The sequence below is a fragment of the Panthera tigris genome, chromosome A1 (genome assembly GCF_018350195.1).
Source record: "Panthera tigris isolate Pti1 chromosome A1, P.tigris_Pti1_mat1.1, whole genome shotgun sequence".
Taxonomy (NCBI): Eukaryota; Metazoa; Chordata; class Mammalia; order Carnivora; family Felidae; genus Panthera; species Panthera tigris.
The window spans coordinates 234,389,402-234,409,916 of NC_056660.1; the positions used below are offsets into that span (position 1 = coordinate 234,389,402).

A 20,515-nucleotide genomic window follows, 5' to 3' on the forward strand; every position below is an offset into this window, starting at 1 on the left:
CCTTCTGAAAAGCAACGCTCGTCAATGTCAGTTCACGCCCAAAGCCACGTGTTGTCTTTGCTTCCGTCACACGTCAAGGCTACTCATCTCACGCGGTGTTCAATGCTGTTGGTTTTCCACCCATGGTTTGGTGTAGACTTCGACAATCTTCAGGCCATCCGCTGAGAGGAGAAAAGGAAGTTGCTCGTCCCTTGCTGCTGGCCCGCAGGGACCAAGCAGAGCCTGGCCTGAGGGCTGCGGGGTGAGGGACGGGGTCAAGTCCCCTCCCGTCTGGCTCCAAGGTTAGGGCCCACCGGATTTGTTCCGAGAGAAAAAATGGTACTTTACAAGAGGAACATAACAACACTTCAATTATTCATTGTTGTGTCGGGTGAAAACGTATCAGATGGCTGCCACTTGACCTTTGCTGGCAATTACAAATGGTTTGATTTAATACCATTCAAGGAGGAAAACGTGAACATAAGAAATTCTGAGCCCTGAAACGTCATCCATTCAATTCTTCAATTCTTTCCCACAAGCAAAAAATAAGTCTCTCTTTTGTTACCTCCCTGCCCTCACCCCCAGGTGCTAGAACAAGTCCTGAAGTCTCCCTGACACCCTCAGCCCGGTGAGCGGTGCACAGAAAACAGCAGGGCACCTGCTCCTCAAAGGCCTCGAGTCAGAGGAGAGAAGGAGCTGAGAGAAGCAGAAGGCTGGCTCCTGTGGGCTCTGGGCAGGGCCCTGCAGCTGGCAGAGACCGGGAGGGACCGGGAGAGACCGGGAGGGACCAGGAGGGACCGGGAGGGACAAGTCAGGGGTCTGCTGTGGTTGTTTTGTCCCATTTTAAAAAATCACCCAGTCAGAGCTTTCTAACACACAACCCAGAAAATGTGAAAGCAAGAACCAACAAGTTGAACCTCAGAAAATATTTTCAGGTTTTAAAGCCACTCGAAACAATGCTTCTGTTACAGTTTTGGTCGAGCCAACAAGGTGACAGGTGTTTGGGTCCAGTTGCTTTTGCTTCTGGCATGTAAGGATTACTTGAAGAAAATGTGGTTTCACTCTGTTTTAAAAGTACAGCAAATATTTACGTTTATTCTTCCAAATTTTGGGTTTATCCTTTCCTTTTTTTTTTTTTAAATTTTTTTTTTCAACGTTTTTTATTTATTTTTGGGACAGAGAGAGACAGAGCATGAACGGGGGAGGGGCAGAGAGAGGGAGACACAGAATCGGAAACAGGCTCCAGGCTCCGAGCCATCAGCCCAGAGCCTGACGCGGGGCTCGAACTCACGGACCGCGAGATCGTGACCTGGCTGAAGTCGGACGCTTAACCGACTGCGCCACCCAGGCGCCCCCCTTTTTTTTTTTTAACGTAAGAAAATAACTGTGCAGATGACGACTTCCTTTTCTTTTGGTCAGTGAGGGCCCACTGCACATGCTCTATTCGTTCTGCTTGTCCACCTACAGGATGTCTGCGGATCATCTGCTGCAGTGTGCAGACGGGGCTCTCCTTCTGCAGGTGGGGTTCTTCAGCCACTGCCCTCTTCACGCACATCCGCGTGGTTTCCGGGCTTCTGCTGTCGAAATTGCTGCTGCTGTCGGTATTCTTGCCAGTGAAATGCTGCTGCTTTCGTCCGAATATCCTTACAGGACCGTCCCTTTACAAGTTGCTTTTAGGGCATCCAGGTGGCCCAGTCGGTGAAGCATCTGACTCTTGGTTTCGGCTCAGGTCATGATCTCACAGTTTGTGGGTTCAAACCCCGGGGTTGGGCTCTGCACTAACAGTGCGGAGCTGGCTTGGGATTCTCTCTCTACCTTCTCTCTCTGCCCTCCCCTGTTCGATCTCTCTGTCTCTCTCAAAATAAACTACAAAACAAAAATTATTAAACAACTTTCTGGAGGTCTGAGGAGAAAACACCGTTAACTTCTCCGAAGGAGGTTGGAGGGGGGGAAATGCACGTGGGCATGAAGGTACAGGGGCCCAAACACGTGCATCCACGTGCACACCGACTTTATGTATCAAGTCCACGCAGGTCACAGAGCTGGGGAGCCCACCGTGAGCGGGTCAGGGAAGGGCATGTGTTAAGTACGCACACGCCATTTCCACCGAAACACCAGTTCGGTTTCCGGGACCACCCCACGTTTCTCACCATTTGTATTCTATTCATGGACAACGCCGCGTTCGAGGGAAGGCTTCATCTTAGCAAGCGAGATGTCGCGACGTGTGCTCGTTCCTGCTCTGATACTGTCCCCGGAGTCTGCATGGCACATCCAAACCCAGCCCACACGGGAAGCACCCTGATAAGATGCAGCTGCTGACTCGGGGAGCGGGGAGAAAAGGAACCTCAGTATTAGTCCTGCTGCCGTGTGGCCTGGGGCAGGTGACTCCAGTGCTCTGAGCCTGCGTGTCCCCCCGAGAACCTTAGCGATGACGCGTACCACCAGGCCGGGCTGCTCCAAAAATCTGATGTGGTCACACGGGCCAAGCACCGAGCACCGAGTGTCAGATCTGGGTAACGTGAGAGCTGGTTTAATTCTACATTAGAGGCCCACGATTGTTAGAGGGCTAGAATCTGCTTTCCTACGCTTTGGGCTGTGGTCCCAGCCCCTTGCCCTGGATTCCCCTGGCATGAGAACAAAGGAACCCAGTGTCCTTCCCTGGAAAGGTTCTTGAGTGCCCGAGGGGGGCCGCGACAGACTCACCCTCACACGGTGGTCGTCAGGGACGCCTGTATTTGAGGTACTCAGGACAGAGCCTCATGCTACAAAATGCAATCAACATCAGCCCCATTTTCCACCACGCGCAAGCCTCACAGGCAGCGCAAGGTGGAAGGAAACAGTTTCCCATCCAGGAGAAAAGTGCACAGAAGCGGCATGGTTGTAGCCAATCACCCAGAACGCACCGACTGGCACCGGCCAAAGCACTGTGACACTGACGTCTGGGAACACACGCTTCTAGACCGATAAAGCTCAGGGACGCACGACAGCCAGTAACACAGGAAGGCACGCAATTAACAGCAAAGGGAGATTTCACAGGAGCGCTGACGCCGTCCCGCGTGTATTCTGGCCCAACAAGGGAAATGAACTGAAAATACCAAGAACCACCGATTTGACTGTGCTTTTGCGGTAAATAAAACATAACGAGAATGTATAGGTGATTTTCAGGGAGCGCCAGAGCTAGGGAGTTGGTCCTACAGGAAGCAGGCGACCTGAGAACCCCCCGGGGCCTGCAGCTTCTGCCAATCGTTCCGGAAAGCAGCCTCGTTTTGCAAACTGTCACCTGAAGAGTAAATGTCAACCAACTAAGTGCAGAAGGTTATGATCACCTGCGGCTTACTGCTCAGGCCAATTCCCTGGCGTGCCGCGACCATGTGTGTTTTCCACGTTGTGGCACGCCAGCAGGTTCCTCTCCTCTTCCGAGACTCTAAGAGCATATTTATTACATTTCGTTTGTAAGTAGGCTTCATGCCCAGTGCGGAGTCCAACACAGAGCCCAGCGCGGGGCTCGAACGCACAGCCCTGAGATCAAGACCTGGGCTGAGATCTCGAGTTGGGCGCTTAACTGACTGAGCCACCCAGGTGCCCCAGAGTTTTATGGGTATGAATTATTTAACTACTGTTGCTTATATCTTTAGAAGGATTTAATTGTGAGTACTCCCGTCTTTGAGGGACTAAACATAGGGGTCTCTGCCGTAGGGGCACTCCCAGCTCTTCATTCCCTCTGTCGGTGTCGCCAGAATTTATCCTGGGAGCACGTGTCAGCATGTTTAACCCTTTCTGTCCATGCTCCCATTAAAATACATTCAGGGTGTGATATATTTGCTTTGGAATCTACACATATGAACCAGTGACATTTAGGCATGAATTTCTCTCTCATGTTCATTAGGATCACTGAAAAGGTCACACGCCTAGCCTTGCAGACATGGTTACATAATAATTTGGGTCCCATATATTTCCATCTTTATCAACAGTCTTATATTTTAGATGTGTTTTTTATGTTCATTTATTTGAGGGGGGGGAGAGAGAGAGCACGAGTGGGGGAGGGGCAGAGAGAGAGAGGGAGAGAGAGAATCCTAAGCAGGCTCCAGGCCCTGAGCTGTCAGCACAGAGCCTGACGTGGGGCTTGAACCTACAAACCACGAGATCACGACCGGGGCCGAAGTCGGACACCTAACCGACTGAGCCAGCCAGGCACCCCCTCAATAATAGTCTTATATATTAAAAAGAACAGTGAAATCACAGATTTAATCAAAGAGTCAAAATAATACTCTTGGGTATTAAGATACTTTCAATTCAATGACAAAATCATCATTCTCTACCAGTGAGTAATAAATGTGCTGCTTTATGTAGTTCTTTTCTCTACCGAAGCGCCTCTCTTTTTTTTTTTCCCAGGGGAGACGACAGGTCAGAATGGTCTGCTCCAGGGTCTTCGAATTGATGCTCTGTGCCTTTAACAGCACTACCTAATGCGGGTGCTGCCCACGGTTAAAATATGGTCAAGGGTTTAATGTTTCCCCTTATTAAATACATGCGGTCGCCACCTGTCGCCTGGCATCCACATCGATTAGTGGCAGACGGCCCACCAATTACATCATCGGGAAAGGAAGAAGAGGAGAAAGGAGCCCCCTCCCGGTACCAATCTAGATTAAACCCCATCTTCTGACCCAGGGGTAGGTTCGCACATATAAATGAGGAAGACGGGCTGACAAAATACCAGCGCGGGAGGAGGAGAGACGCATGGGTAGAGAGGCTGTGACATCCGAGCACGACCCATGACCCGAGATTAGGTCCTTACCATGTCATGCCCACAAACGGTGCCTTCTGCTGCAGGCATAAATTTAGTCTCGCATTTCCTTCCAATTCGGTGGCACCACAGGGCTTTGCAGATATCCTACCGGGGAGAAAAGGTCATTAGTGTCACAAATGGTCCACAAATCTACAATAAAATATCACTGAATGACTGAAGGGGAAAACGGCGGATATAAATTAAAAGCGGGTTAGCAGCAGCAGATGAAAATGGTAAAGAAGAAAGAAGATTCAGAGACTCATGTTCTAGACTCGGCCCGACTTCATTCCATCCCTGAAGCTTTTATTTATTCATATGTAGTTATGATCAATTTGACACAATGATGTACTTTTTAAATTTTTTTTAAGTTTATTTATTTTGAGAGAGAGAGAGAGAGAGAGACAGAAAGGGCATGTGTGAGCAGGGAGAGAGGCAGAGAGAGAGAACTACAAGCACAGAATTCAGTGTGCCGTCAGCGCAGAGCCTGACCTGGGGCTCAAACTCACGAGCCATGAGATCATGACCTGAGCCAAAATCAAGACTCAGACGCCCAACTGACTGAGCCCCCCGGGCGCCCCACAAAATCATCTTTCCTAAACTAACAAGTAAAATAGGCTGAATCCCGAGGTTGGAGCACACTACAGAAATTGAAAAGATTCGATAAAGCCTAACACTGTATAATTTATTCTTTCACCTCTCCAAGTCTGAATCCTCATTTCTAAATTAAAGTTGATTATGAAATTTTCTGACTTGCCCATCCATCCACCCACCCACCCACCATCCCCAATCCTTTTTCTTAATTATTATTAAAGTTTATTTATTTACTTTGAGAGAGACAGAGACAGCGTGGGGGTGGGGGGGATCCTAAGCAGGCTCTCAGCTGTCAGCCCAGAGCCCAATGTGGGGTTCAAACTCATGAACCTGAGATCACGACCTGAGCTGAAATCAAGAGCTAGACGCTTCACCAACTGAGCCACCCGGGCACCCCCATCCCCAACCTTTGATGAAGGCCTAGAATATGCCAGTTGCCTTGCTAGGAGGGAGATTTCATAAGGAATATGATCCAGACCCACCCTCTCAAGCACGGTCTAACGGGGTAAATTTGCTGTAAGTCACCATATCGTGCAAGCAGGAAGACTCAGGAAAGGACACACGGGAAGATATGATGTCTCAGCCAATTCCTGAGCTTACAGACTTTGTTATGGAAGAGGGGATGACATTCAAGGGAGAAAGAACAAAGGGTTTGGGCAGAGGAAGGAAGACCCACATGGCTGATAGGGCAGTAAAATAAAACAAGATCTGAGATTTACACACAGTGAAAGTCTCTCCAAGTTCAAGGAATCAGTTTTCCTTTCATAGCTTTCTACGCCCAAAGGAACATCCTAGAGAGGGGCAAGAGTAAGACTCAGAAAAGGATGGAACCTTCAGGAACGCTGGTGGGAGCTTCAAACGCACAGGAGGCTAACGTTTCTTAAATGATCTGCACAACTGTTCTGGAGATGTGAACCAGCGTTCAGTCGCTAAGCATTACTGGGGCAAATGTGTCACGTCGGTGGCGAATGCCTCTCACGAAATCGGCATGCTGAGTTGGGGGCCTCTGTTCTTGGCCAGAACAGCGTTTACAGATCAGAGCCGTAAGCAGACCTCAAGGAATCCGTAAGAGCAGGGGCCCGAGCGTCTGCAACCCTCCAAAGAGACAACTGCAAAGCGCTGGCTTGCAGGGTGACGACTTGATAGGATACCAGGATATAAATAAAGCTCCCTTGAATTTGGAGCCCATGGACGCAGGCTCGATGTCTGGCTGGGAAAGCGGTGGATCAGAACCAGAGTCTGTCCCGCAGTGGGAGGCAGGCGTCGCCGCCCTGGAGCGGTGGCTCACCATGAATTCCGGAGGCTGGGTGTGGACACGTAAGCCAATGAAGGCACAAGTGGATGAACGGATGAAGAAATGAATGGGCGGATGGGAATGAGGTAGCTGCTCCTGTGGTCGGGTCACATGGGAGATGGACACGGTGGTTGGGCAGAGAGTCCGGGCTTCCGGGAAGGGAGGCACATCGGTGTGGACTGGAAGGGCAGATCCGGGCAGGCAGGACCCGGTGTCCGCCTCGTACGCTTGAGGATGGGAACCCCCCCCTCGCACCGTCCCGCTCACGGCCTGTCCTGGGAGCTAAATGCAAAGGTTGTCGTTAACACCCCCAACTCAGGCCACTACCCCGGGGGCACCAAGCGCGGCACACGTTTCCCTCACTCCACGGGTGGGAGGTGACTCCAGCCCAAATTCCGCTCTGCCGGGCTTCATGGCCGTGGCCTCAGGGAGCGGGTGCTACCAACGGATGGGGCAGTTTCAAAGACTATCCAAGACGATACAAAATAAATGGTGTTTTAAAATGTTCAATTAGGGCTGCCTGGGTGGCTGAGTCGGTTGAGCCGCCGACTTCGGCTCAGGTCATGATCTCACGGTCCGTGAGTTCGAACCCTGTGTCGGGCTCTAGGCTAACAGCTCAGGGCCTGGAGCCCGCTTCGGATTCTGTGTCTCCCTCTCTCTCCGCCCCTCCCCCATGCACGCTCTGTGTCTCAAAAATAAATAAACATTAAAAATTTTTTAAATGTTAAATTATTCCGGTGTATTTGACATAGCTACCTGACACAGAGCTCAATACCTAGCTGGCTTTCAATAAACGCTTTCTGAGTGAGCTGAACGTCTGTCAGTTTATTCCTGTGGAAACCTTGGATGGAATGAGTGGGAACATTTTTCCTATGGAAGGAAATTAATAACGGTCAATGAGATGCGACTGTAAAAACACCTAAGAAGACATAGGCAGGGTACCTTATGTATGAAAATACTAGATCTAGACCCTACTATTTAACGTATTCTCACAATATTCTCCCATCGTAGTTTTCGGGAACATTCTGTAGAATACAGAACTATGAATGGAAGATACCATTAAAGGTGATTTTTTTTTTTTTTTTTTTTACTTTACTAAGGACAAAGCTCTCAAATACAGGAGGTGGATGATAGCTTGCCCCTAAGGCACGTGACCCACGAACTCAGTCTATGCCTGGCTTATGCCGCCTGTGTATTTCAGCCCATCCTGGAACCGGCTTGATCCCCAACGCAGTACTCCAGGCCAAAACAAATCACAAGAGTGAGAAGAGCCTTGAAATATCATATAATCCATGCTGTTTTCCAACATAGCAAAACGTATTTGAAACCTTGGTACCCTACAGATGTAACTGACGTTTAACAAAAATGTGACACTCTAACCTGGAAAACACATGAAACTTCTAGCGTCTCAAAGAATTAGGTAATAAAATGACCACGAAACAACTGAACAACCAAAAACCGATGACACCCTCCCGCTTTTATCATACTTTGACTTAACTGCTAACTTCTGGACATAGTGTGCAAGGATTGTATTAACTTAACCATTATTGTTATATGTCATTACATCCTTTATTAAATTTCAGGGTCCTCTTGGAACAAAGACCCTATTAAATCATACGTCTAGAGTCAAAGAGCTGGAATGTAAGACATGCTGGGTGTGGGGGGAAGCTCCCAGTTTCACTACAGTACCCAGGACACAAAGGGGATCAGGTTTCCAAGTCACTCTGGCAGTCTGCATCTCAGACCAGGGTCAGGCCACCAGGCACCGCTGATGTTGATGCTGACGGGGCAGGAGAGGCGCTAGATGAAGACGCGATGCGAACACACGCGATGAAGACGTGACAACTAACACTTGACTCGGGGAGGACAAAGCTAAAGGCACATGGAGAGTCCACACTTGCTTTCATCTTTGCAGCTAAGGGGCAGGGTCTTTAACGAGGGCACTCCCTTGCGAGTCTGTCCTCCAGTTTCAGAGCTTAAGTGCATGGTGCATCTGAGTGGCCCAGTCGGTTAAGTGTCCAACTCTTGGTTTTGGCTCAGATCGTGATCTTATGGTTCGTGGGTTCGAGCCCCACGTCGATCTGTGTGCTGTCAGCTTGAGGCCAGCTTGGGATTCTCTCTCCCTCCCCACCCCACGCCCCCTCTGCTGCTCTCTCTCTCTTTCTGTCCCTTCACCCTCTACCCTCAAAATAAACAACCTTAAAAAAAAGAGCTACGTTTATGAAGACCGGTTTCAGTCCTACTGACTTGGTTAAGTTCAGCCTCACAATCCAACACCACAAATAAAACCAACATTCTCAGAGGGCAGCGTTGGGGATTTCCACACTGTGAGTTCGGCACTACCAGATCCATTATCTCAAACTGTCTGTATCAGACTCTCCAAAAATACAAACTGAAATCCCATTACAAATGATGTTACGATGGGATCTATAAATTATTGCAACTATTTATTTTTGTTTTTGAAGAAGTAGGGTTCTTTCGTCACTAATTCCAATGATCCCTATGCAAGTCCTCAGAGGGCAGAGAAAGCCATGGCCATATATGTGCGTGAATTCATACATGAGTGTGTAAACACGCATACACCATATACACATCTATTTATTCCAGAGACAGATACATATGTGTTCACATTATTCATTAACTTGTCCAAACTAAATAGCAGAGGGACTTAAAGCGCGCTTTTCTAAAATAGCATCCCTCTGTCTATCCCCCTGCTCAGCAAATGGGCAATTGAGAAGCCCTTACGTGTTAGTTGCGGGATTAGGCACCAGGTAATTTGTAAACTCTGGATCTTTATACTTCAACCTAACAAAACAGACCCATTTCATAAAATTTCAGAAGGAGTTCATTTACATTTTTTAAATGTTTATTTATTTTTGAGAGAGAGAGAGAGAGAGACAGAAAGTGAGTGGGAGAGGGGCAGAAAGAGAAAGGGAGACACAGAATCCGAAGCAGGCTCCAGGCTCTGAGCTGTCAGCACAGAGCCCCGACGCGGGGCTTGAACTCACGGACCGTGAGATCGTGACCTGAGCCAAAGTCGGATGTCTAACCAACTGAACCTCCCAGGTGCTCCGGGAAGGAGTTCATAAAAAAAAATTAAATTTTATTAGTGAAAATATTCTGAGATGCTTTACTTCACTTGGAAGATACTTTAAGTGCTGCACCATAACTAAATTTGAGATTCAGGATCCTAGAGATTGCGGCCACACAAATGGTACTTAACTTAGAAAATACATCACGTTTATTTATGCTGAAAAACAGCTTTACATCATAGGGAATGAGCTGACCTCACTGATTCTAATGGATGTATTTCTGTTTAACTTGAGAAGACATTTCCTCCACGGTCCATGATGACGTTAACTGGTACCAGGATTACTTCTCTGCACACAAAAACTACGTAAAACTGGACAAAATATTTGGGCCAATTGTTCTGGACTTTGCAACAGGCAGCATAGTAGTGTCCCTCAAGAGAAGGGAAATTTGTAATTTGAGTGACACCGCGGCCCCGTCAATCTGCCTGGAGCACCTTGCTGACCGTGGTGCAGAGGTGGGTCCCAGGCAGATAACGCAGTCCCTCCGAATGGACGGTGCAGAGATCAGAGCTGGGCCTGCAGAAGGAGCCAGAATCCATGAGAATATGCGGGACCAGAAAAGAAAAAAGCCACATTAAGCTGGGGGCTGCAGGTGCCTGCCTGAGGATTTCCCGAGGTCCCTCCTGATCCGTGGGGTGAATGGCTGACATACTACATGATGCTTCGTGTGGCCCAGCACGAGGCAGCAGCTTTGGGCTAAGAGCTGACAGGCTGGAGGACAGAGGCCACACCGTGCTGGGAGACACCAGAGTTTGGGCCCGCCCGTGGTGGAGAGACCTCAGTGAGCAGTCTGGGCCCTCAGGGGAGAGCCCGAAGTCCACGTGTGCTGAGTGAGAACCACACTCCAGAGCACAGGCTTTGCCCTTGGGCTAAGGACAGACTGAAAGAGAGGCGCCCTAGGGAAGAACCAAAGAAAGCCTCAAAGGGTCAAGGGATCACCTATTCACATAAATTTATATAACATAAAGTGATCATGTATTATATTATAAATAGACTCAAGGCTATAAAGGAAAAAGTAGACAGAATGAATAAAAAAAATGGGAAATTCCAGTAGAGAGATATAGACTGCAAAGAACTAGACGGTATTTCTGGCAACTGAAACTTAAAATAACCCAAACGTAGAGATTGCTGAATTGTCTAGACAAGTGACTAGGGAGGGCAGAAGCTACAGATGATGACCGACTTTTTACCAGAGACAACGGAGTCCAGTTGAAAGTGGAATTATATCCTTCAAATTTTTAAAGGGTAAAAATACAGAAAAAACTGTTGAGAATTCTATATTGAGAAAAACTATTCTTCAAAGTGGTGGGTGAAATAATGACATCTTCAGAGAGAGAAAAGCTGACATGCTCTGTGGCTAGCCAATGCAGCCTATAAGGAACGCTAAATCGGGTCCTTCGGGCCAAAGCAAATGATACGATTTGAAGCTGATCCATAAGAATGCATAAGTACTACATGGTAGATGGGTGGGTGAGTGTGAAAGACGGTCCAATTTTATTTAAAAGTAACTAACTCCCTGTTGGGGCACCTGGGTGGCGCAGTCCATTGAGCAGTTGAGCGTCCGGCTCTTGATTTCGGCTCAGGTCACGACCTCCGGAACAGGGAGACCTGTCCCCGCAGCGGGCTCCGAGCTAACAGTGCAGAGACTGCTTGGGAGTCTCTCTCTGCCCCACCCCTGCTCACACTCTCTCCTTCTCCCTCAAAATAAATAAATAAACATTTAAAAAATAATAATAAATTAAAGTATTCAAAGCAGGCTCTGGGCTGTCCGCACAGAGCCTCAACGTGGGGCTCGATCTCACGGTTTCCGAGATCATGACCTGAGCCGAAATCAAGAGCCAGTCGCTCGGCCCTTGAACGGACTGGGCCACACGGGCATCCCGTAACTCCCTATTTTAAAACAAACATTAGAACGTTGTGTCAGGTAGCTTGTAACATGCACAGAATAAAATACATGACAACAGTACAGTGTGAAGGAGGGCCACGTGGACTGACTTGTTGTAAGGATCTTGCATTTTACATAGAGTGGCACAATGTTAATTCTACATACGCTGTAAATTAAAGATGCAGCTATAATCGTTAGAACGACCACTAAAAACTAGTGTTAAGAAAGTATGGCTGAGATGTAAATTGAGAAAAAATAGAATTTTTAAGAGCAAGTTTACTCCGAAAGGAAAGAGGGAACTAAAAAAGAAGTGTGAGCGTGATGCCTGGGTGGCTCAGTCGGTTCAGCATCTGACTCCGGCTCAGGTCATGATCTCACGGCTCCTGGGTTTGAGCCCCACATCGAGCTCTGTGCTGACAGCTTGGAGCCTGGAGCCTGCTTGGGATTCTGTGTCTCCCTCTCTCTCTGCCCCTCCCCTGCTCGTTCTCTCTCTCTCTCTCTCAAAAATAAATAAAACATTAAAAAAATTTAAAACAGAAGCGTGGCCAATAGGAAACAAAATTTAAAACCAACCAATACAATTCCTCACGTTAACTTAATAAACAAGAGAAACTATATTAACTACATCAACAGACGCAGAAGACGTTTCCCAAAAGTCAACGCACTTTTGTGATAAAACCTCTCAACAATCTAGGCCCGAAAAGGAACTTCATCTGTTTGATAAAGTGTAACTATGTAAAACCAACAGCTAACATCATATTCGTTTTCTATTCGTCACTGAAGTTTCTAATCGTAATTGCAATGTAGTTAACACACGGTGTTAGTTTCGGGTATACAATACAGTGATTCAACAGCTCTACACTTTATTCAGCGCTCATCCCAGTGAGTGTGCCCCTAACTCTCCTCACCTTTTTCACCCCCTACCCCCAGCTCCCCTCTGGTACCCTGTTCTCTAGAGTTAAGAGTCAGCTTCTCTGTCTCTCTCTCTTCGGTTTTGTTTCTTAAATTCTGCGTGTGATTGAAATTACACGGTGTTTGTTTTTCTCTAACTTACTGCACTTAGCATTATATTCTCTAGCTCCATCCATGTCACTGCAAATCCTTTACTTGGCAATTACAAAGCTCCAGAATAGGCCAAGTGTACCTAAGGTGCTGGGAATCAGAGCAACGGTTGCTCACCGGGGTGGGGAAGGGACTGAATGGGAGAGGGCATGAGGGAACTTTTCGGCTTTACAGAAGTAAGCCACATCCCGGTCAGTGTGCTGGTAACACACTGTGTTACAAACGTGGGTAAACACATTGGTGATTCACTGCATGTAAATATCTCCTCAGTGATGAAAGGTGTACTGCATTTAACTTCTGGGACTTTCCAAGTGGCGCTAGGGTACCCTGGATGCCACCGCCCACGGTCACAGAGCAAAAATAATGTGGAAACCAGAAGCGTGCTGTAGGAAATCCCACCTTCAAAAAACCAATTAGTGTTATGCTCCTTTCCCTTAACCAACGGAAGAATAACACGCAAAATTCTTAGGGATTTCACCCGTTCTGCCCATGAAAGAGGACAACATTAGGAATACGTGCTGCTGGTGACTGACTTATCGCTCTTCTTTAAGGCTGAGATTACCCAGCCGAGGGGACGAGAATCCAGTTCTGGCACATGGATTGTAATTGATCTTAGGGGGAGCTCTCCTTGAGTTTAGAAGAAAAGAGATTATCACGTTAGATTTCAATTGGAAACTTTCCCGGCGCATTATGAAATGGTGGAGGTTTCTGGAGGATGGTATTTTTGTCTGTTTTCCTCTCGATTTCCTTATAAACTACAGTAAGAGAAATCTCAAAAATAGTGGCTTTCATTTAACGTATGGGTCCCTTCCCTTGTGGCTCGGTACAGAAAGTTCCTAGATCGCCATCGGTCTGCCCGTCCAGCACAAGCACACGTCTCTGCCATATGTGGGGTTTATGTTAGGAAGCCACGCCAGTGATGGCCCCGGGCTCAGTGGAGGAGATAGCAGCTTCGAGGAGAGACTTCTCTAGCAATCCCGTATTTGGGAAATATAATAATCAGAAGCCCTAGATAGGCTGCTTCTCCATAGTAAGTTCCGCTTACATCTAAGGAAGATAGAGCAGGGCGGTGCTGTTTGCTTAACAGCGTTTGAAAAAAACGCAGAGTATTAGTTAGCCAACTTACACCAACCAAAGGTTACTGCTGAGCTCCCACGTGATAAATCAGAAAGAAAGAGCTGAACTAACGGGCCAAGTCAGTTCTCCAGTGAAAACTGATACCCACACCAGTATCTACCATCACTTTCTTTGCCAGTAAAACATGTGTTTCCTGTTATAGGAGACCAGCTTTCACATACAGGATTTGACATTTGGTAGGTACCCAATAAATGCGGAATCCATCAATGTCCGTTACGCTGAATAAAACGGTTTTATGAGTCACATTGCACTGAGCACTTGCCAATAATCACTTGCCTTTTTGAAATCCAGCATGCAGAGTTTGGCTTTCTCTCCAAACTGCCACTTGCACTGAGTGTTCGCATCGTACAACTCTCCCGGCAACTTCTCAGGATACTTGTACTCCTTCACAGGCTTCGGCCGATCAGCAAGGCACAGAGCTTGGGCAGTGCTGAAACGCAGAGGAGAGATGGTGCTGCTCGTGATTCCGGAAGACTTACCAGAGATACGCACTGAGTTACGCCTTGATGTTCTCGTGCAATCTGACAACACAGCCCGAACAGAGAGGAGGGGGCATTTTTCTCCTGGGGTCTGACATCAATCTCGATTATCTTTGGATCCGGGGGCCACATGGCCTCAAATTGCTCATAATGCATCTCATCTTTTCCAGGAGGGCAATTTGTTCTTCATCAGATTTCTCCAGCTTATCACGGGGCAGAGGGAAACGGAGTCGCACAACCAGGTGGACAATGGGAGAAGCTCCGACGGCAGGCACCTTTTATGTATGCTTCTTGCCACGAACGATCAACAGATGGCAATGCGCACCGGGCAAGGCAAACACGATCAACCTCAAAGACTAGAATTTTCTTTCTTTTCCTCCCTCCATTCTTCCTTCCTTTCCTTCCCCCCCTTCCTCTCGTCAGTCCCTCCCTCCTTCCCTCCCTTCTTTCCTTCCCCGGGGCCGGGAACCACCTGCACCACAGCTCACAGCCTCCGGAGGTTTGCCATGGAACACAGCAGCAATTTCTACCGGCAATGCTCTACACTCACGTTAATTTCTGACTCGATTCCCAAGTCAAGGAGGAAATTAACTCTGCCTAAGTTCACTAGCAGATGGCTAAAGACCAACTAATGATTTTTTCCTACACAAACACGGTATTCCCTTCCCTACATGCATAGTTAAAATTTTTGCATTTGGAGGAAGGGAAAACAGTGTTTGCACGTAGCAACTAAACTTTACTTACAAATTTCAACAAGCAAAAAACTCCCCCACCCCTGCATATTCTCAACATACTGACCAAGAGCAGACCCACCCACGCATCCCTACACTTTGCTTTGTGTGGTCACCCACCTTGACCCGGATCATTTTGGCCTCAGTCTCCATGGCCCAGTCCCAGATCCCACTGCCTTGGAGTCCACGCATGCATACCTTCAATTAATATCCACACACGAAACACAAGGGGTGGTACCAGTTAACCGTGGTAAGACATTAATCCCACATACAAGGAGGTCAGAAGCCTTTTGAGAGCAAACCGAGGAATAGAGATTAAATCAGATGATAGGAAAGCGTTCAGAGCAGTGGCCGGCTCATTGTGCATGTTCAATAAAGGTCTTGTCTGTCACTACTAAGGCAATCATAGTGCAAAAGGATATTTTGAAGTGAAGAAAAATGAATAAAAGCAGAATTAACACTCCAAGACAGGAGGGACTTAGCAATTCTGGAACTCCATAGAACCTTTTTCGGATGGATCGCAAATGATTTCTATACACTAGTTCAGTGTTCCCCGGTATCTCCCGGAGGCTACATCAGGGAGGCAATCTTATCCCTACCCTACGGACAGGAAATTAGGACATGTCGGCCAAACGGACCGGCCCAAGCAAGAGACTGAAAATTCAAAAAGGTTCACAGGTTCAGGAATTTTTATAGTTTGTGTAAATGTATGAGCACATGGCCTGAGGACAAGGTTCCCGCCTGGCCAAGAAAAATGAAGCTCACGGACTGGGAGCCTGGAAGAAGGTTCGGGAACACACATACCACTACTGGGATGTAAAAGTCGGTTCCAATTAGCTTCACCTTTGAAGAGCTGCAACTCCCCATGCTGATCGTACCCTGGTCCCTCTGGTTAGGCTCACGCTGGAGCACGTCTGATTTCTACCCTCGGCCCCAGCAGGTCTCACAGCTAAGCGCGCGGCCAATGGGGCAGGTGCGAGAAAACCCCACGGTGTGGACGTAAGAAGGAAAAGCGCTGTCACTGTAGCAACAATCCCCCATAGCTTCCACACGAACAAAATGCGTTTGACTCATTTGAATGTGCTGGACAAAAGTCAGGTGACCTACGTGTGATAAGCAAAACGATAAGGCTTGTAGATCACATGGAAGAAATATTCAGGACTTTGGGGTAAGCAGAGCTTTTTTTTTTTTTTCCCAGCAATACACAAAAAAGCGTTAACCCTAAAGGAAAAATAGGGATTAATCTGGTCTCCGTGACACAAAGAAAAACTTCTTTTCACCAAAAGACACCATTAACAGTGTAAATACTGAGTCACAGAGTGAAAGATGATATTTGCAGTACATGTTCTCCGTAATGGACAAAGTGTTCCTACTCAGAATATATAAAGCACTCCCATCAAGAGATACAAGATGAAACACTAAAGCCTAATTTTTACAAATTCACAAGAGATTTGAAGAGGCACTTCATTAAAGATTACTCGAGTGTCCGTTAAACATGAAAAAGGCACTCCAGGATCTCTTTGATTAACACGTTGGAATGCCACTACCCCCATCGACGGAGCTAAAATGGAAAAGACCGACCAGACCAAGCGACGGCCAGGATTTAGGGCCATGTGAACGCTCATAATGGCTCTAGACGTGTGACTTGGTGCAACCACTTAGGGAAGCTGTCTGGCAGTGGCTATGGACACTCCAGACTGTGTATTTATGACCCTGAAGTTCCAGTCCTACGTAAAATCAGGGATGTATAGGCAAACACACAGACTATGCAGAGTAGCATTTCTTACAATAGCCCCAAATCCGAATCTCAAATGTCTATCACCAACAGAATGGATTCGTAAGCTGTGGCATACTCATGCAATTAAAAATAAGTAAACAATGCTATATTTTTATGGTAGCAACAAGGATGAGCCTCATAATCATGATATTTAGCCAATCGCAACAGACGCCGAGTAGCACATAGCTCATGATTCCATTCATAGGGAGTTCAGAAATGGGCAAAGCCAGTCTATGGTGTCCTGCATCGGGAGAATGACCATCTCTGGGGAAGGGCTATCTCTGGGGTAGTCACTGTGTCTTGTGCCTTTTTATAAAGGTTAGTTACCGCATCCATCACCCCACGTATTTAGAGTTGTGAGGACTTTTAAGGTCTACTCTCCTAGCAGCTGTGAAACGTAGAGCACATCAATCTCTAGTCATCATGCCGCGCACAAGAGCCCCCAGAGCCCATGCATCTTACTGCAAAGTTGTACCTGTGATCACCTTCACCAATGTCCCCAAACCCCCACCGTGGCGGTCACCTCTCCACTCTCTGTTGCTATGAGTTTGGTTTTTTAGATTCCACAGATGAGTGAGATCATACAGTATTCGTCTTTCTCTGACTTCCCTCACTTAGCATAATGCCCTCAAGGCCCAACCACGTTGTCAAAAATGGCAGGATTTCCATCTTTCTCATGGCTGAATAACATTCCATCGTACATATATCTCATCTATAGCTATTCATCTGTAGACAGACGACAGACGGGTTGTTTCCCGTCTTGGCTATTATATTGAGCTCTGTACATTGATCTGAGAAGAAGGTACAGCGCCACGTTCACCGTGTGAAATTTCACTGAGCGGAACCCTCATAATTTTGTGCTTTTCTATGTATCTGTTTAACCACGACAAAAATAACGTTGATAAAAAAACAAGGCAAGGTCAGAGATACCACAGTGGTATTTCAGAGTCCGTTTCCCACTCTGATTGACGAGCCATAAAAGGTGAACGAGCTTGAGAGATCTTACAGTCGTCTCTCTTCCTTGTCCAAGTCGGGAACAGGGGCCCTTGGAACAGATTATATTACTTGCCAAGGTCGAGACCTTCCCAGACACGACTGGTAAAGCCACGATCAGCATTTGAGCTCTGATCCCCTCTGCTGCTTTCTGTCACAGGGCAGTGCCTGCTCTCCCGTCTTCCTGCAGAAACTAAGGACAGCCGTGGCTTGGTTTTTCTTAAGACAAACGTTACACAGCAGAGCAAGATGTGAACTGAAGGGCGTTCTTTCCATTACACCCAAAAGTATGCTTAATGGGCTCTCAGGTCAAATCAAACCTTCTCATTGACAGAGGGGGTATGGGGTATGGAAGGGGATCCATGCATCCTTTAAACTCCTGGTTCCCAGCGACGGCCCCCTTTCCCATGGACTGACTTCCATTCACAGGGTCAGAGGGGAGGTACATTCACAGGTTTGCAGTAAAGGATTCACATTTTTAAAAAGCACATTGAAGATGAGTCCCCGTTGTCATTAAACTAAATGAATGAGCTAAAATTTCCCTAATCCTAGGTCTCCCAGACGCAGACATGAGTACACGGGATGAGGTCTGTGTCCGTTCACAGGAAATGACGCATGACTTCACCGACCAGGTCGATGAATTTACTCCAAACACGTATCTGTCCTTCTTGACTACCAACTGTGGAGAAATGCTGTGCTGACAACCTCAGACCAACCGAGGTCCTTTATTATATATTTTTTCCACATACCAAATGCTAGACTGCTAATAAAGGCAAGTGGATTCATCTTTATAAGTTAGCCACTTGTCCTTACTCATTGCTGGGATCGGATCCAAACAGCTGCCCAATTGGCGGAGAACAGGATCGTGATTACGTGGAAATCAGGAAGTCGGCAAACATGTCAAAGAAGACATGTTTAAACCAATAAGACACCACTGTTAACACAGTGTAGACGTGTCTGATTCACGACTGGTCACCCCAAGTAAAAGAAAGCTTGGGTGAATCTGACAACGGGAGGCTCTCTTGGAAAATGTAACTTTTCAAGCAAACAAATGGGTGACATGTGTAATCTTGCATATCTGTTTATAATCATGTGGCCCAGAGAAATTAGCGAAGTTCTTGCAAATAAAGGTTTATTACGGAATTGCCCCACAACGGTTTTACTGATGGACACAAGAACAAATGAGCACACTTGAGCAGACATCGAATCGTCCTGGGATCCCAGAGCAAACATGTCTTTGAACCAGACTCTTGGCAACCCCTCCGAGGGTCACAGTCCGATTCGAAGATCACAGCCCATATCTAATGTCATCAAAACAATTGTTCTCTAAGCATATAACAATTTCCCTTCCACGAGATCTCCTATATTTCTTGGCAGCTTAAAAACTTTATCTGGACTCTCTTACGATGCTGATTCTCACCGTACACCCAAACTTCGCATCCCCGGCTTTCCAGTATTTGTCCGAGAATGTTTCAAAAAAATCAAAAATGTTTATCTTCATCATAGCCGTTAAAATGAAAAAGCTATAACATTTTGAAAAATAATCTAGAAAATTACAGGGAAGATTTGTGATACAGAAGACCACAGATTTCCCTTGTTAATACCAATAAGAGCATTGTGAGCTTAAGTTCATGCCCTTTCTTATGACGGAAAGCAGAATTCTTCACACACACACACACACTCACTCACACGCACACACACACACTCACACGCACCTCAAGCAAATCTGAACCGGTGTCAGAAAGAGCCACAAACCATGCTAACAATCCCCACCTCGACCCTATGAGGACCCCACACAGGGAACAGCAAATGTCAAAACGACCCCAATGGGAGAATAACGGCCATGCTGTTTTTGGTAGTAGAAATGAAAGAAAAATGATCAAGCGTATCTTCCTAGAATGCAGATTTATATTACCAGGAGATAGATATTATCCACAAAATCTCACTCCTTTTGGGGGGCATGAGATACGGAAGGCGGCCATCATTCCGGCGGGCATTAAGTACGTTGACTGATAGGGGGCAGGACCCCAAGCTGAAGGCTGGTAGTCAGGATGCTGGCTCAGAAGAGCCGTGCAAGGTCATCTGGAGAACTGAATGAACGGACAGCAAGAAAGGGAAACCAGCCATGGGCTCACAGCTCCACGTGCGTGTGGGGGGCAGTCTGAGATAAGGGGCAAACTGGGGGTCCCAACAGAAATAAATACCCATGTGACCCCACCCTATGGTGTGCTATAAACTAGATGATGTCACTTATGTAACGGAAAAAAAAAAAAAAAGGAAAGAAAAGGGGCTTGACCAAAACAATAACGAAAAAAAGAGAGAAAGAGAGGAGGAAAAAAACAACAACAAAGAAAACCTAGAACCCAAGATAAGGAGCTCATCGAAGCTAGCCAGAGTGGCTGGGGGAGACCTGAATGGGGTCTATCGGGCACAACAGGAACCTCGGACTTTCGCCCTTAATCCCTGGCTCGGAAAAACTAGTTCTCAGTTTTGACTGTAGGAACGGGCATCGGTTACAAACTCTGGCCGCTAACTTGGTGGTTCTTGGGTGTCGCCATTCTGTTTTTCTTCCACCAACTCTGGTCGAGCTGATGTGGGTCCTGCACCCTGCAGCTACGTGTCCCCCGTTCACCTGCTGGCATCATGGTGTGGCAGAAACGGGAAAGGTAGAGCATGTGGTCTTGGTGCCTGGGACAGGCCCAGGATGGA

General features: G+C 47.1%; 1 protein-coding gene across 1 annotated transcript in view; it reads right to left on the bottom strand.

The window, feature by feature from the left end:
• Positions 1–20,515, bottom strand: part of ADAMTS16 (ADAM metallopeptidase with thrombospondin type 1 motif 16) — a 158,025-nt gene that overhangs the window by 73,115 nt on the left and 64,395 nt on the right. Inside the window, exons 10-11 of the mRNA XM_042997880.1 lie at positions 14,103–14,256; positions 4,775–4,870 (exon numbers count right to left, since the gene is read on the bottom strand). Coding sequence (XP_042853814.1) covers positions 4,775–4,870; positions 14,103–14,256 — 250 coding nt within the window. The remainder of the gene's footprint in view (positions 1–4,774; positions 4,871–14,102; positions 14,257–20,515) is intronic.